General features: G+C 40.5%; 2 protein-coding genes across 2 annotated transcripts in view; one reads left to right on the top strand and one right to left on the bottom strand.

Annotated features, from left to right (window-relative positions):
- The window catches only part of LOC310725198 (uncharacterized protein), a 69,915-nt gene extending 60,998 nt beyond the window's left edge, over positions 1-8,917 (bottom strand). The window contains exon 1 of the mRNA XM_083539968.1: positions 8,791-8,917. Within this exon, the coding sequence (XP_083396094.1) occupies positions 8,791-8,884 (94 nt within the window). The 5' untranslated portion in view covers positions 8,885-8,917. The remainder of the gene's footprint in view (positions 1-8,790) is intronic.
- A 1,049-nt stretch (positions 8,918-9,966) lies between these two features.
- Positions 9,967-14,000, top strand: LOC310731051 (little elongation complex subunit 1-like; the record flags this gene model as incomplete). Its single annotated transcript, XM_083550358.1, has 12 exons — positions 9,967-10,087; positions 10,303-10,340; positions 10,489-10,571; positions 10,687-10,714; positions 10,805-10,855; positions 11,549-11,817; positions 12,101-12,269; positions 12,378-12,394; positions 12,981-13,171; positions 13,399-13,499; positions 13,586-13,684; positions 13,807-14,000. The coding sequence occupies exons 1-12, from the start codon at positions 10,065-10,067 to the stop codon at positions 13,998-14,000; spliced, it is 1,263 nt and encodes a 420-aa protein (XP_083406484.1). The 5' UTR covers positions 9,967-10,064.
- Positions 14,001-14,824: the final 824 nt, after the last annotated feature.

Here is a 14,824-nt window from a genome sequence, read left to right as displayed (position 1 = left end):
GGAACAGCTGTTCGAATATTAAACAATAGGAAGCACACTATTTATGTAATAGAGCTCTAGCAATTTCTCCAAGCCTCTTTGTATTGGTCTATAAATTATAAGCAAGTGCTCTGTTAACCTGTGCAATGAAAATGCTCTACAATGGCGTCTTTGGTTGTTTACCTTGGCCTTCTTCAAGTCCATCTCGTTGCTGGCGGTCGTGAGGAGAATAGAGAGGCACTCGAGACTTTCCTAGTCATTTTGTTTCAGCAGTTTTACCACGCAGTTATAAATGATGGACTTGGGCAACATCCGCAACTTAAACAGCTCCCCGATGAACTTGACGTTACCCCTGGTTTTTCTGCGAGCTTTGTTTTTCGCCTCCTCCAGCTCGTCCTGAAGCCCCTCACGATTACTGGCCTGGAATCATCATAAAAACTAAAAATCTGTGCAATTAAAAAATAAAAATATTACACATGAAGATACCATAGAAATGTTACAGAAGGACGGGTTTAAGCCTGATAACAGATTATCCACTTGAAGCTTCATTTGCAAATTCAGTAGATTTTGATTATATTTTTATTCCTGCTGGAATATTTGAGATATTTGAGTCTCTGGGGCTGAGCCCCTGTGGGTCCGGTGGCAACTTATTTTGGTTACACTGTAAAAGCAGAGAGTGAAGCAATGATCTGTGAAACAATATTCCTTATTTGGTTTTAAACTTCAAATAAAGCCCACATGTCAGGAGGCTTACCTTGTGTAGCACCACATCAGGTATGGGTGGAAGCCCCTCTGGCTTCTGCACACAATCAGGCATGAACTGGATGCTCAAAAGAAAGTTTCTACTATATTGTATCCTCTTATTCTCCATCTCTGGCTCTGAGGAAGGAACGAGCAAAAGCAGACATGAAAAGTAGTGAAAAACATGATGAAGTGTGCGAGTCAGAAGAAGTAGGAGTCACTGTGCATTTCATCCTCAAAGCTGGGCTCGGGTTCGTTCTTCGGCGGCTCGGCTTCCTGCGCTTCGATCTCATCTGCTGGTGTTTCTGCTGAAGCCAGATGCTCCACAATCACAGGAGACACACTGGAATTCTCGACTGTGGTTGAGACTGGCTCAAGGTCAAAGTCAGACTGCTGGAAAGCGAGCTCTGGCTTATCCTAACACACAAACACACCCAATTAATAATAAAACACCAGGATTACTGTGAATTTGTAGTGTAAATGTAGGTTTCACACATTCACCGAAGTGAACGACAGCATTTCTATCTTTATATATAGTTATTTAAAGAAATACTCCAGTGTTGGCACCTCAGTTTATATCTACAGTATTTGTAGTCCATGTGCAAAAACTACAACCAAGAGCTAACATGCCTCCTAGTTTATTGAGACGAGCAGAAAACGTTACTCATGACTCGATTACAATGAAAGTCAAAGGTCAGTTGTGGGGAAAAGGAAGGGTTATGTGAGATTTTTATACGGCATTACCAAAAGATAATATTGCATATTGAAATTTAAAGATGTCTAATTCTTTTATTTGTAGAAAACGTATTTAAAAAGTACGGGTCTTATTTCTAAAAGTACGGATTTGTTCTTTCAGGCTACTTTTGTAGTCAACACCGTTTAACATGCACAACAGTTTAACAATTTGCAATACGTCTTAATTAAAACATGTTGGAAAATGCTGGACTACACGTTTCATTTAGTCACATTGTAAAAGATTTTGACCAATTAAAATCCAGTGCAGGGACAGCGACGATCCCTAAACTCACCTCTCTGAGCGATCGGGAGTCGTCAGGACGAGGAGCTGTGTCTGTTTCGGCTCATCGATGGTGAATAGAGCAGAAGCTGGAACCTCTGGGGGCACGTGCACAGGCTCTGTTTTATCTGGCTTTGGTGTGACGGCTTGTGCAGGACCGGGCTCAGCTGAAGAGGTAGACTTTTCAGCGCCATCTAATGCAGCGGATTTTACTGAATAACTCTCAAGCTGTTCATCTGTAGACAACAGAGACAGTAGCAATTATATCACAGACTAGACGAGTCAAAAATAAAAAAAATTATAATAATTGAGGCTCATATACTCAGTAAATGAACCAGTACTGAAACAAAGAGTAAGCACACGCACCGTTTTCCTCTTCCTCTTGGTAGATGGATGTTGCTGCAGTGGAGGGACCATTGGGAATGGAGTCTGGTTGTACACGGCCTGATCATTATAGTAGAACATCCCTGCAGCCGACACTAATAAGAACAGTATCAGTTTCAATTAAAGACCAACATGTAAGCTGTGAGGATCATAACATCCTACAAGAAAACCAGGCTTTTTGTAAGGATGACTGGAAAGGCATGATCAACTTACCATTTGTTGGGGTAGTAGGTCCAGGGAGTACAGTGTAGCATGTATTGAATCCTGTGGGATGGACTGAGTACTGCTGAGGAGGCACCACATGTACTGGAGCACTGTAATAATACTGTAACACAAACAGCATATAAGTTTGGCATAAAAATCACAAAAATGCTAAAGCTATTTGAAGGTTAACGTAAACAGTATTTGAAACTTGCAGCTATAAAAGGACACACAGGGACAAATTCAAAGCACCAGGGTACACACATGACCCCTGACCTTTCCCACAACTACATCGAACAACCTCCAAGTCTCTACCTTGTCCCTGTGTGCCTCATTACATATAGCACAGTTAGGTATGGTAATGTAGGTGAAGTAATGTGGGTGAGATAAACTCAGGCAATGCAGGAGGGAAAGACAGGGCAGAGTGAGGGAGGAAGTGCAGGCCAGACAGGGGTGGGATTTTAAAGTCAGGCTAGGAAAGGTAGGTAGAACGTATTTCCTGATTAGCACACATTAGCATACAGATATCATTTTGGTGCAAACTCAGTAATGATTTCGTTTAAATAGAGTTCATAGAGTAAGTAGTTTCATTGATTTGTACAATTCTGATATACTTCATGAATAACCTTCACTCTGTTTAATTAAATCAGAGCCGTGTCCTTTTAGAGCGGTTGCCAGTTGCGCTCACATTCCTCTATATGGAGATTTTGACAATCTGATTTTAGAAGTCAGTTATGTTTTATAGATCGTTCTGAACCATAATCAGGTCCCCAATAATATCGCAGATTGGATACCACTTTTCATTCATTCCTCTTCGTTTAGTTCTGCTTAAAGACAGAGTAAGTGATCAAGGGGTTTACAAAATGAGGCCGTTTGGCTGCCGTAAGTAAAATCTAAATGAACAGTGTGTTTAGGTGATGAGGAAGTGATGGGCTTTAGTTTATTCTGTGTGAAAAACAGTGTGTGTTTGAACTGTACATTACCAGCATTTGTTCTTCTGGAGAACTCGCAGTCATGTTCACCACCACAGGAACGTAGGTCCCTGAATACTGTTGATTAGAACAACGTGAAAATGTCTGTCACTACATTTGACATCATATGTAATGTTCTCTCTTATACTTGCTCAATACAGATCTAGAACATATACAGAATATATATTTGTCAATATTTAGTGTAATTGAAGAAATTAGGATGGATAACCCAGCCATTAGGGGGGCACAAGCCAGTGCACTCTTAGTGCCGGTCCCAGAGAAGAAAGTTTCTGATAGGGTGATGATCGTAAAGGTGGAAGTTGAAGGGATGATGATAAATGTCATCAGTGCCTATGCTCCACAAGTTGGCTGTGAGATGGAGGAGAAGGAAAGATTTTGGAGTGAATTAGATGAAGTGGTAGATGGTGTACCTAGGAAAGAACGATTGGTGATTGGGGCAGACTTTAATGGGCATGTAGGTGAAGGGAACAGAGGTGATGAGGAGGTGATGGGTAGGTATGGTTTTAAGGAGAGGAATGTGGAAGGGCAGATGGTGGTAGATTTTGCTAAAAGGATGGAAATAGCAGTGGTGAACACGTATTTTAAGAAGAAGGAGGATCATAGGGTGACGTATAAGAGTGGAGGAAGGTGCACACAAGTGGATTATCTTCTGTGTAGGAGATGCAACCTGAAGGAGATTGGAGACTGTAAGGTGTTGGCGGGGGACAGTGTAGCTAGACAGCATCGGATGGTGGTCTGTAGGATGGTTTTGGAGGCGAAGAAGAAGAGGAGGAAAGTAAGGATTGAAAGAAGAATAAGATGGTGGAAACTGAAGGAGGAAGAGTGTAGTGTGAGGTTCAGGGAAGAGGTCAGACAGGGGTTTGGTGGTGGTGAAGAGGTGCCGGATGATTGGGCAACTACTGCAGAAGTGATGAGGGAGGCAGCTAGAAAAGTACTTGGTGTGACATCTGGAAATAGAAAGCAAGACAAGGAGACGTGGTGGTGGAATGAGGAAGTGCAGGAGAGCATTAGGGGAAAGAGGTTGGCAAAACAGAAGTGGGATCGACAGAGTGATGAGAAAAGTAGGCAGGAGTACAAGGAGATGCGGCAGCAGGTAAAAAGGGATGTGGCCAAAGCCAAGGAAAAGGCATATGAGGAACTGTATAAGAGGTTGGACACTAAGGAAGGAGAAAAGGATTTATACCGATTGGCCAAGCAGAGGGACCGAGCTGGGAAGGATGTACTGCAAGTTAGAGCAATAAAGGATGGAGAGGGAAATGTGTTGACTAGTGAGGAGAGTGTGTTGAGAAGATGGAGGGAGTATTTTGAGCAGCTGATGAATGAGGAAAATCAGAGAGAGAGAAGGTTGGAGGATGTGGAGTTGGTGAAGCAGGATGTAGATAGGATTAGTAAGGAGGAAGTGAGAGCAGCGATTAGGAGGATGAAGAATGGAAAGTCGGTTGGACCGGATGACATACCGGTAGAAGCGTGGAGATGTTTAGGAGAGATGGCAGTGGAGTTTTTAACCAAATTGTTTAACAGGATTCTGGAAGGGGAGAGGATGCCTGAGGAATGGAGAAGGAGTGTGCTGGTACCGATCTTTAAGAATAAGGGAGATGTGCAGACCTGCAGTAACTACAGGGGAATTAAGTTGATCAGTCACACCATGAAGTTATGGGAAAGAGTAGTGGAAGCCAGGCTGAGAGAAGAGGTGACCATCTGTGAGCAACAGTATGGTTTCATGCCGAGGAAGAGCACCACAGATGCCTTATTTGCTTTGAGGATGTTGATGGAGAAGTATAGAGAAGGACAGAAGGAATTGCATTGTGTATTTGTGGATTTAGAGAAAGCGTACGACAGGGTGCTGAGAGAGGAGTTGTGGTATTGTATGAGGAAGTCAGGTGTGTCAGAGAAGTATGTGAGGGTGGTGCAGGACATGTATGAGGACAGTGTGACGGCAGTGAAGTGTGCAGTAGGTACGACAGACTGGTTCAGGGTAAAGGTTGGACTGCATCAAGGATCGGCCCTGAGCCCTTTCCTGTTTGCAGTGTAGATGGACAGGTTGACGGACGAGGTCAGACAGGAGTCTCCCTGGACTATGTTGTTTGCAGATGATATTGTGATTTGTGGTGAGAGTAGAGAGAAGGTTGAGAAGAGCCTGGAGAGGTGGAGATATGCGCTGGAGAGAAGGGGAATGAAAGTCAGTAGGAGTAAGACAGAGTACATGTGTGTGAATGAGAGGGAGGGCAGTGGAGTGGTGCGGTTGCAGGGAGAAGAGGTGGAGAAGGTGGAGGAGTTCAGGTACCTGGGGTCAACAGTGCAAAGTAATGGAGAGTGTGTTAGGAAAGTAAAGAAAAGAGTGCAGGCAGGGTGGAGTGGGTGGAGAAGAGTGACAGGAGTGATTTGTGATAGTAGGGTATCTGCAAGAATGAAAGGAAAAGTTTAAAGGGCTGTGGTGAGACCTGCAAAGTTGTATGGATTAGAGACAGTGGCATTGAGTAAAAGACAGGAGGTGGAGCTGGAGGTAGCAGAGCTGAAGATGTTGAGGTTTTCGTTGGGAGTGACGAGGATGGACAAGATTAGAAATGAGTTTATTAGAGGGACAGCACATGTAGGATGTTTTGGTGACAAGGTGAGGGAGGCGAGATTGAGATGGTTTGGACATGTGCAGAGAAGGGAGATGAATTATATTGGTAGAAAAATGCTGAAGATGGCGCCACCAGGTAGGAGGAAAAGAGGAAGGCCAAGGAGGAGGTTCATGGATGTGGTGAGGGAAGACATGCAGGTAGTTGGTGTGAAAGAGGCAGATGTAGAGGACAGGGTGGTATGGAGACGGATGATCCGCTGTGGCGACTCCTAATGGGAGCAGCCGAAAGAAGAAGAAGAAGAAAAAGAAGAGAAATGAGGATGGATATTTCTGTATGTTGTTGCAGTTTTAAAGTGAACATTCCTACTGCAGTAAACAAAAGAGTTAATGATCCGCTTCTTTCTCTTCTTTTCTCACTCCATGAGAAGTGAGAAAACTCAGGAGAAATGTAAAGGAACGATGAAGCAGGAAAAAAAAAAAAAAGTTTGGAAAAGCCAAAGCTTCACATCTACGGTATGTAGAGAGACGATGAGACACAAGTTGATGCTGTAGAGACTGTAGATTTATTTTTTTGTCGAAACTATTGAATTTGTTGTTGTATGTTATTCTTTTTTCAAACTGTTGTTATATTTAAACCGTGCCACACACAAAAACATCGAGTAAGGAATTTGTGACACACACACACACACACACACACACACACACACACACACACACACACACACACACACATTAACATGTCTTTAGCCGAATTAGTGTTAGTTTTAGCATAATTAGCGGCTAAAAGCTCAAAACTAAAAAAGAAGAAAACTTTTTCTCACCATCGCTGCTGATTCTCTAAGATTATTCTAATGCACTTTTTCCACGTCTGGTCTCAACAACGGCCTTCGATTCAATAGTGGACTTACAATGTTTGCATGTTACTATGACAGCATGACATTTGACTATGACGTTTCATTGGTGAATTAAAAAGATTGTTGCACCAATCAGGGATGCTACGTCACAGAGATGGTGATGGCGCGACTCTACATGAGCTCCTGTAGTGTTTCTCTGTAGAAACACACACTCGGGTTAGAGGCGAGCGCCCCCTGCTGGACTTTTGTTTGGTAAGCTTTCCAGTCTATTAATCATTGCTGTTTGTTTCTTGTCTTTCTTCTATCTTATTGTGTACAGGCCACAAATACACCGTTTTCCATGCTAAGAGCATCTTTTATTCGTTGATCCGTTCCCTGGTATTACTCGAAGCATTAGTGCCCCCGTATGGCACTCATCAGTATTACTGATCACTGCTAGTGATTGAAAGATGGCATCATTTCAGTGACTTGGTTCTTTAGATCATTTCGTTCCTTTGATCAGAAATAATATAAAATGGTACATTTCCAATAAGCAGATACCCATACACACGTCTACATACACGAACTCTGACATTAGTTCCAATAATGAAAATATGACAAGGCAGCTAAAGGACAAATGATGATAAACAGAATGAGTAGCTCACCCTCATCTCTTCTGGTCCGCATCGTTCATTCCTTAATCACGTGACTCCCATAATTATTATAACAATAACATCAAGATTTGGACTAAAAAAATAATTAAAATACTCGCACAAGAGGATTCATGACATGAACCTCTTTATAAACCGAACAAAATAAAAATTCTTCCATGCAAATGCGTTAACACGATTAATGCTGTTGATAAGACCCAATACTTGAGGGACAAAATGTGCTTCCTTAAATCTCCACCTCCTCTTCACCTGGCATCCGTATCAGATCTCGAATCGGCCCATTTATCATTCCTTTCAGAAAATATACACAAAGTGCACGTCACAAAGTCGTGATTGTGAACATCACATCAGCTTAGATAACGTCTCATGTAAAAAGTCCACCGCTAAATCTTTCAATCGGACTGATTTGAATCGGAATGACAGGATCGCGGGTACCTGCGCAGCGACTTCGAGAACACGAGCACCAGGAAAACAGCGAGTGTGCACCTTACCTTTGTCTCCGGTAGCGCGGACATGCCGGACGATGGAATCTCCAAGAATCACAGTATGACGTTCCGTCTCGCGGAGAGGGGCGAAGCGGTTCTCGGTCGAGATCTCGAAGGCCGGTGGTGGTGGTGGGGGAGACGTCCTGGACCGGGGCTTGGCTCGTGTCTTCCGCTGCTGCAGCATCCAGGGTCCGTGGGCCTGGGCAGAGAAACACGTGGAGTTGAGGTGCTGGGAGCGTTAGATTCAACCCGGGAATTTACCTGGGACGAGTGAGCGTCCGCCCGGGATGTTTCCAGCGCCGCTTTCCGCTCTCGCAGCTGGGCATCGAACGAGTCCTCACCTGTGCTCAAAGGCAGACACACAAAAAAGGAGAGATAAATAGTAAAGTTTGTTTAAAAACACAGTCAAACACAGGAAGCTACGTCACAGAAAGTCTGCAAGCAGAGAGTCTCCTTTCCACGTCATGACCTGCTCCCATCCTGCTGCCACCTAAAAAGATAAATAACTAACAACAATCTGCACTTACTTTATCTTTACAGTAAATACATTTACAAATAAATACATAAATACATAAATACAATATGAATATAAATAATAATAAATTGTAATAATAATAATAATAAATACATTTTTCACTACAAAGTCATTTTCCTAAAAACAGATCTTTCTTGCTTTGTTTGTTGCAAAGTCATCAATTACATCATCGTTGCAAATCTGACCAGCACTTGTATGGTTGATGAACAGCCCCCAAAATACTTATAATTCTTATTATTATTATCATAACTGCAGTAACACACACACACACACACACACACACACACACACACACACACACACACACACACAGCTGCATTAACACATTTAAATCACTATCTCTCTAATCACACTTAATTCCTCCAGGATTAATTACAGGTTGGGTGACCTCTAACCTCTCGTGTGATGCTGATGTTCCTCCTCAGAAGTCCGTCTGCTGTCTGAAGTCTCAGCTCCACCCTCTTCAGGTCATCAGACTTCATCAGGGCTGTCAATTAAACACAACCTATGTTTATCTACACTTATGATACCAGGACGAGAAAAACCCCCTCTGAAGATGTTCTTCTTAAAGACTGAAACCCGTATCAGAGCTCTTTTATAGAAATATATATATGACTGTATAATGCTGCTGCCATTAGGACATTATTTCACATCACATGAATCTGCTGCACTTGTGAGTGGATTTGATTCGGACTTTTCTGATAAGCGTCTCTAATAGATCAGTGTAATTATTATAATATTAACGCTTAGTGGCGTCTCACCGTCCAGACTACAATTATCTCATACATACAACTGAGCATATCATTTAAACTCACACCTAGAGGTCGACTGATACAGGATGAACAATATATGTTGCTGATTTCTTTTGTCCGATATGTTTGTCCAAATAAAATCTCTACAAATTTAAACCTATTTTGTAATGACACTGAATTTAAATAAAAAAATAAATAAAAAATCTGTGTGACATGAACAACTCATATTTCTTGTCCACTTATTACACTTTTTATAACTTTTAGAATAAACTTTAAAAACTGGACCAATATAAAGTTTGTTCACAAACTTTTACTAAACTGAGTTTATTTATATGATCATCACCATTCATTACATCGCATTACCTCTGTCTTTGTCCCGCTTTTCTTCTTCTACACTTTTTCTATTTTATTTAATTTGTATTGTTTTCCAGCACAGTAATGTGATGAATGTAAATAATGTTATGTTTGCATCATTATGTTATAAAACACATATTATCCCGTTAAGTTCGGAGCATGCGCAGAAAGAACCGGAGACATGACTGCACAGCGTTTTTTACTCGTTTACTCTGCACACTGCAAACACACCCACATGCAGCACGAGAGTGCCCTCTAATGGCTATCAGATATTATAACATTAATGCAAAAACATTACAAATACTGTGCAACGTATGCAACGCAGAAGCCCCGCCTCTCTGGTAGCGTCCGCGTCCCCGATTGGTGCATCAATTTTCCATGACGAACAAATCAATGGAGACCGAGACAGAAGTACACGGCCCAAAGCCACGCCCTCTTTGCCATGGAAACTGGTACACACACCGCCATTTTTCTGGACAGCTGACAATTAAGACTGTATGTGGGTAATTTTCTTAAAATAAAAAAGAAACTGACTGTAGACTCGAAAAGTTTAAAGATGCTGAACACAGACACAAACAAGTAATTTTTTTTTTACTGTTTATACTTTATTTTTACTAATAATTTTTTTCTGTAAAAACACCCCCCCCAATATATTATCTATACTGTAGAATTGTTCATGTCACATGATTTCATCACATTTAATTTATGTAAATGTCTGCAAACAAAATCATCCTACAGATAAAGTGCCAATGAACATCGTGTTCTATCTGAACGTTTCTTTTTCTTTTCCAAAGGAACTCTGGTATTGAAAACCAGCTTCTGGCACTTAAAGGTGTGTATAGTTTGAATGTTTCTGCTTTCAGTGTGTAAGACAGTAAAAGCACATTATTACTGCATGATTCATTTCTATCAAATAAACATATAATGTGATTAGTGTGATCTGAGCACCTTTTCATATCATTCTGTTAACTATTGTACAGCCGAAAACACCAGTAAACATCTGGAAATTCAAGAGCTGAAGTGCAAAATGAGAAGTCTCGAGAAAATCATCTGCTTAATGGAGGTACTTTCTTTTGATTTCAAATGCAGACATAATGAAACTTTAAGTGAGAACTGTGACTAAGTGAAACTAAATGCCATTTGTCTTGTCTCTGGTTTTTGTCTTTGAACCTTAACAGAAAAAACTCAAGAACGAGTTGAACAAAGGTAGTACAATAATCTATCTGAGGTTCTGTATATTTTGATGTGTAAAGTATTTGCATTGAAAATGTAATAAACTGGTGATTGTCATTGCAGAGACAAAGAGTTCCTTCACTCAAACTGACAATAAGCAGAAAGCTGACAAAGGTATTTAAATGTGACTTGTTGTAAACTATTTTCTGGAGAAGATACAATTCGATCTTAGCATGTGCTAAAGCTAGTATGTACGTTCCCCTTCCAAAAGTATTGGAACAGCGAGGCCAGTTGTTTGTTTTGTATGTAATGAAAAAAGAGTCGACAATGCAAATTTCTTTCACCATCCTAATAACCCTTAATGTTTAACAGTCATGTTTTATGTTCTATAAGGAAATAATATACGTCTCTCTGGAAGGGTGTTTGTCAGTGACAGTTTGAATCTTTGTTCCTTGATGTCTGTCCTGTAATGATAAAAAGAGTGGCTGCAAATTCAGATTAAAATGATGTCTAATAAATAAACAGGCACATAAATCCAGATCGTAATCCAAATACCGTCACCATAAATTGGGCAAAACAATAAAGAGAACGTGGAACTAGAGAAAGATCAACATCTTCCAAAAAACACACACCAAAGGCTTCATGAACAGCAGCAAACAACGTCAGCTGAACCTGTTACTTCACATTGAGCTGTAATTAGGAGTCATTCATGATAGAATGTTAATCAGCCGAAGATCTTAATATGGTCACATTTTTCTTTATCCTACAAAGTGAAGTATAAATTCTGGTTATTGTATATAAAATATAAAATAATACATTTAATGTGTTTGTGTTTGCGTGTATCTGATTTCAAATATCCCATCGCAGGAAATCAAACCCAGACAAACCCGAGAGCAAAGAGAACTGCATCAGACACGTCACAACCCACGACTGCTAAAAGACCTCGAATCGATGCTGCACAGCACAAACACAACAAAACACAATCCCTCATCGCTTGTGCACTGGAAACTCTTCATGATGCCAGTTATGATTTATTATCTACTAACTGGGTTTCTGCACTACTTAAAGGGAGATGTAAACTTCCTGGTCTGACAGATGAGGAAAAATCGGTCACATCTGTGTTTTGTGTAAACAAGGTCAGTTATTATCTTCTGTTTTATTTAGTGTGCACAAAATTCAAACAACTTTATTGTTTAGCTGTGGATTTGAGTTTTCTCATTTGTAAAAGTTCATTCAGTGCCCTGATGTTGTTAAAATGAGCAGTAGATTTGGTTTGTGGTGTAAAAACGTTTACTCCAGGTTTTGGTTTAAACAAAGCCTAGTAGTTTTCCTACACATCTAATAGTTTTATATACATGATTTGAGTACATGTTTGATTTAGTTGGATATTGGATGATCCTTTTCTTCTGCTTCATTTAGTCTTTAGCGGAGACGTTTCTGACAGTCATCATGGACAAGATCAAGGCAGAGAAAAAGTCTATGTCACATAACGTCCTGCAGTTTCTCTGTCGGGTTTATGTAGTCTTATGTCAGCAGAGAGGAGACACTCATAAAGTGCACGCCCTCGCCTACAGACTTCTTAAAGAAGGTGAGATTATATTGACATTTCATTACATATCTACTAAAAATGATTCAGACAATGATACAAAGAAGCAAAATGTGTCTTGTTCTTGGTTTTGTATTTCTTTCTATACAGTGTATTTTAAGTCTGTGGTATTGTTTTGTTTCCTTTGCAGACTTTCCTGAAGCCCCTAAATTAATAATGGTCATGGTGACAGCATGGCCATGTGTTTTTTCCTATGACGGCCCTTTATGCAGAGCCATACACATCGTGACCAAATTATTATTATTATTCTTTTTTGTATTAGTGTGAGTTAATGCTGATGACCATTTGCAGAGAATGCCTCAGACTGCACTTCTCTTAAAGAGAAAAAAACACGACTGTAAATGACATTTCTTAATGACACTGCTGATGACAAAAGCCTCAAACTGCATACTCATGTACTATTCTAGAGCAGTATTTACCCCTGCTACTGTCTGATACATAAACCCTATAGTAAAGTGTGCTACTTCACATGTCTATTTAAAAATCTGTCATTCAGAGGTCATTTTCTAGAACTCCTCCTTATATTAGTGTTAATAAATGGAGTTATAACCATAAAGAGCAGAATGCACAGTTAGAGCACAACCTCCCTGTTCTAAAGATCTGCAATTGTGATTGGTTGTGACCTTTCCATCATCACCATATTATTGTAAACATCTTTTTAATGAACTGAAGAAAAGATGTTTTCTCTGCCAGGGTCCTCCTGGAAACATCTGCAGCACCATCACCAGCACACTGAACGCTCTTCTGGAAGACAAACGTCTGACATTCCAGAAGAGCCGCTGGTATGGTGATGATCTCTGTCCTACCGCCTGGGACTACGTATTCAGCCTGGATCTTCTTTGTGCACAACTGGGCTGGATGTGGACCGACACCCATGTTATTCGGTACTGAGTGCAAAACCGCGTCATCGTGTTTAATTCCCAGCTTTTTAGTTTCAAAAATAATAATCATTTGATAGATTACAGTCCTACAAATGTGAGACTCATATGAGACAGTGTGTGTCTCAATAATCAAGTGGCTGAAATTTTTGCCATTCTTGTTGCATGAACTCACAATTGGTCAATCAGTTACTGCTACAAACACTTAATATATCCAATTTTTTATTTAATAGAAAAAGAGTTTGGTTGATCTTGAACACATGGCTGTTGGAAACACAAACAAAGCGAAGGCAGTTTAGAAACGTCTCTGTTGCAGCAGTTATCAGGCTACTTGGTAAGTTTACTGTAAATCCTGTTTTGGAGCACATTATTTCTGGATTTTTCAGTTTTTCACTCATGGTCTTTGTCCTTCTCAAACAGGGCGACTTGGCCAACAAGGCCTTAAGGAGAACCTGGCAGCATCAGTGGAAAATCTGACAAAACGCATTATTGAGTTTGGGACACAAAAAGACTTGGAAGGTACTGTATTACTAAATCATCAAATCTTTATCAATCTTTATCTTTATTCTATAAATTTTTGTTTTCTATTATAAAGAAAGTGCTTCAGTAAGTTCTAATTTTATCATGTATCTTGTGTGCAGATATGCCGTGGGAGGTGCAGCTGTCATTAATCTATGCCAGTCATGATCTTGCACCCAGCAACCCCAAAGCCACTCTCAAGACTTTGCAATTATGGCAGCAAAAGTTCACAAAGCCCGTTCCCCCAGCCGTCACCAAGTGCATTAGTCAGATCAGCTTCCTGTCGTCCAAAAAAAAGCCAAATAATCTTTTATAGATTCTAATTATAGAAATGTATGTCTTTATAAATAAATAAATTAAATATATAATAGATCTGCACAGCGTTATTGGTCATCATTTATAATTTAAATATTATAATAATAAATTGATAGGGAGTCTACTGAGAGGCCAACAGCAATACTTAAGGAACTACAGGAAGTTCTGGCAGGTACTGCACTCCTTGCATGTGACCATCATCTCCTGTATTCTGTACAAGTCTTGGCTGTCTGGTAGGAGGTAAGAAGGAAGCTGTTTCTTACAGAGAATAATATTCAATTCTGTCTGTATTGTCAAGAGATTCATTAGGTTCCCTGGTGGTCAAGTGGTTAGGATGCGGCGCTCTCACCGCTGCGGCCCGGGTTCGATCCCTGGTCAGGGAACCAACCCCAGCCATTAGGGTTGCACAAGCCTCAGTGCCGGTCCCAAGCCCGGATAAATGGGGAGGGTTGCGTTAGGAAGGGCATCCAGCGTAAAAACATGTGCCAAATCAAACATGTGGATGATCTGCTGTGGCGACCCCTAACGAGAAAAGCCGAAAGAAAGTTTTTTTATGATGTACACATTTTTTTCTAAGTTCAGCATCTTTGGATGATGTAAAGCACAAAGTGTGTTCTTTCAAAAGAGATGTAAATTGTGTATGTAGCACACTGTTGTCAGGAACTTTTACCATTGAAAGTCAGGAAGGTCATTTTCAGCTGTGAGGCCCAAAAGTGGGGCTGAAACCGAACAGGGTTCAAGAAACCGGGTTTATTTTCATATAAGTAACAGTATTTAGTTCAGTAAACTTAAGTTGATTTAAAGGAGAATTCAGTGCTGTTTAGT

Source organism: Silurus aristotelis, assembly GCF_946808225.1.
Source record: "Silurus aristotelis genome assembly, chromosome: 1".
Classification (NCBI taxonomy): domain Eukaryota; kingdom Metazoa; phylum Chordata; class Actinopteri; order Siluriformes; family Siluridae; genus Silurus; species Silurus aristotelis.
The sequence above is the reverse complement of the archived record's forward strand: the minus strand, read 5'-3'. Positions and strand labels throughout refer to the sequence as shown.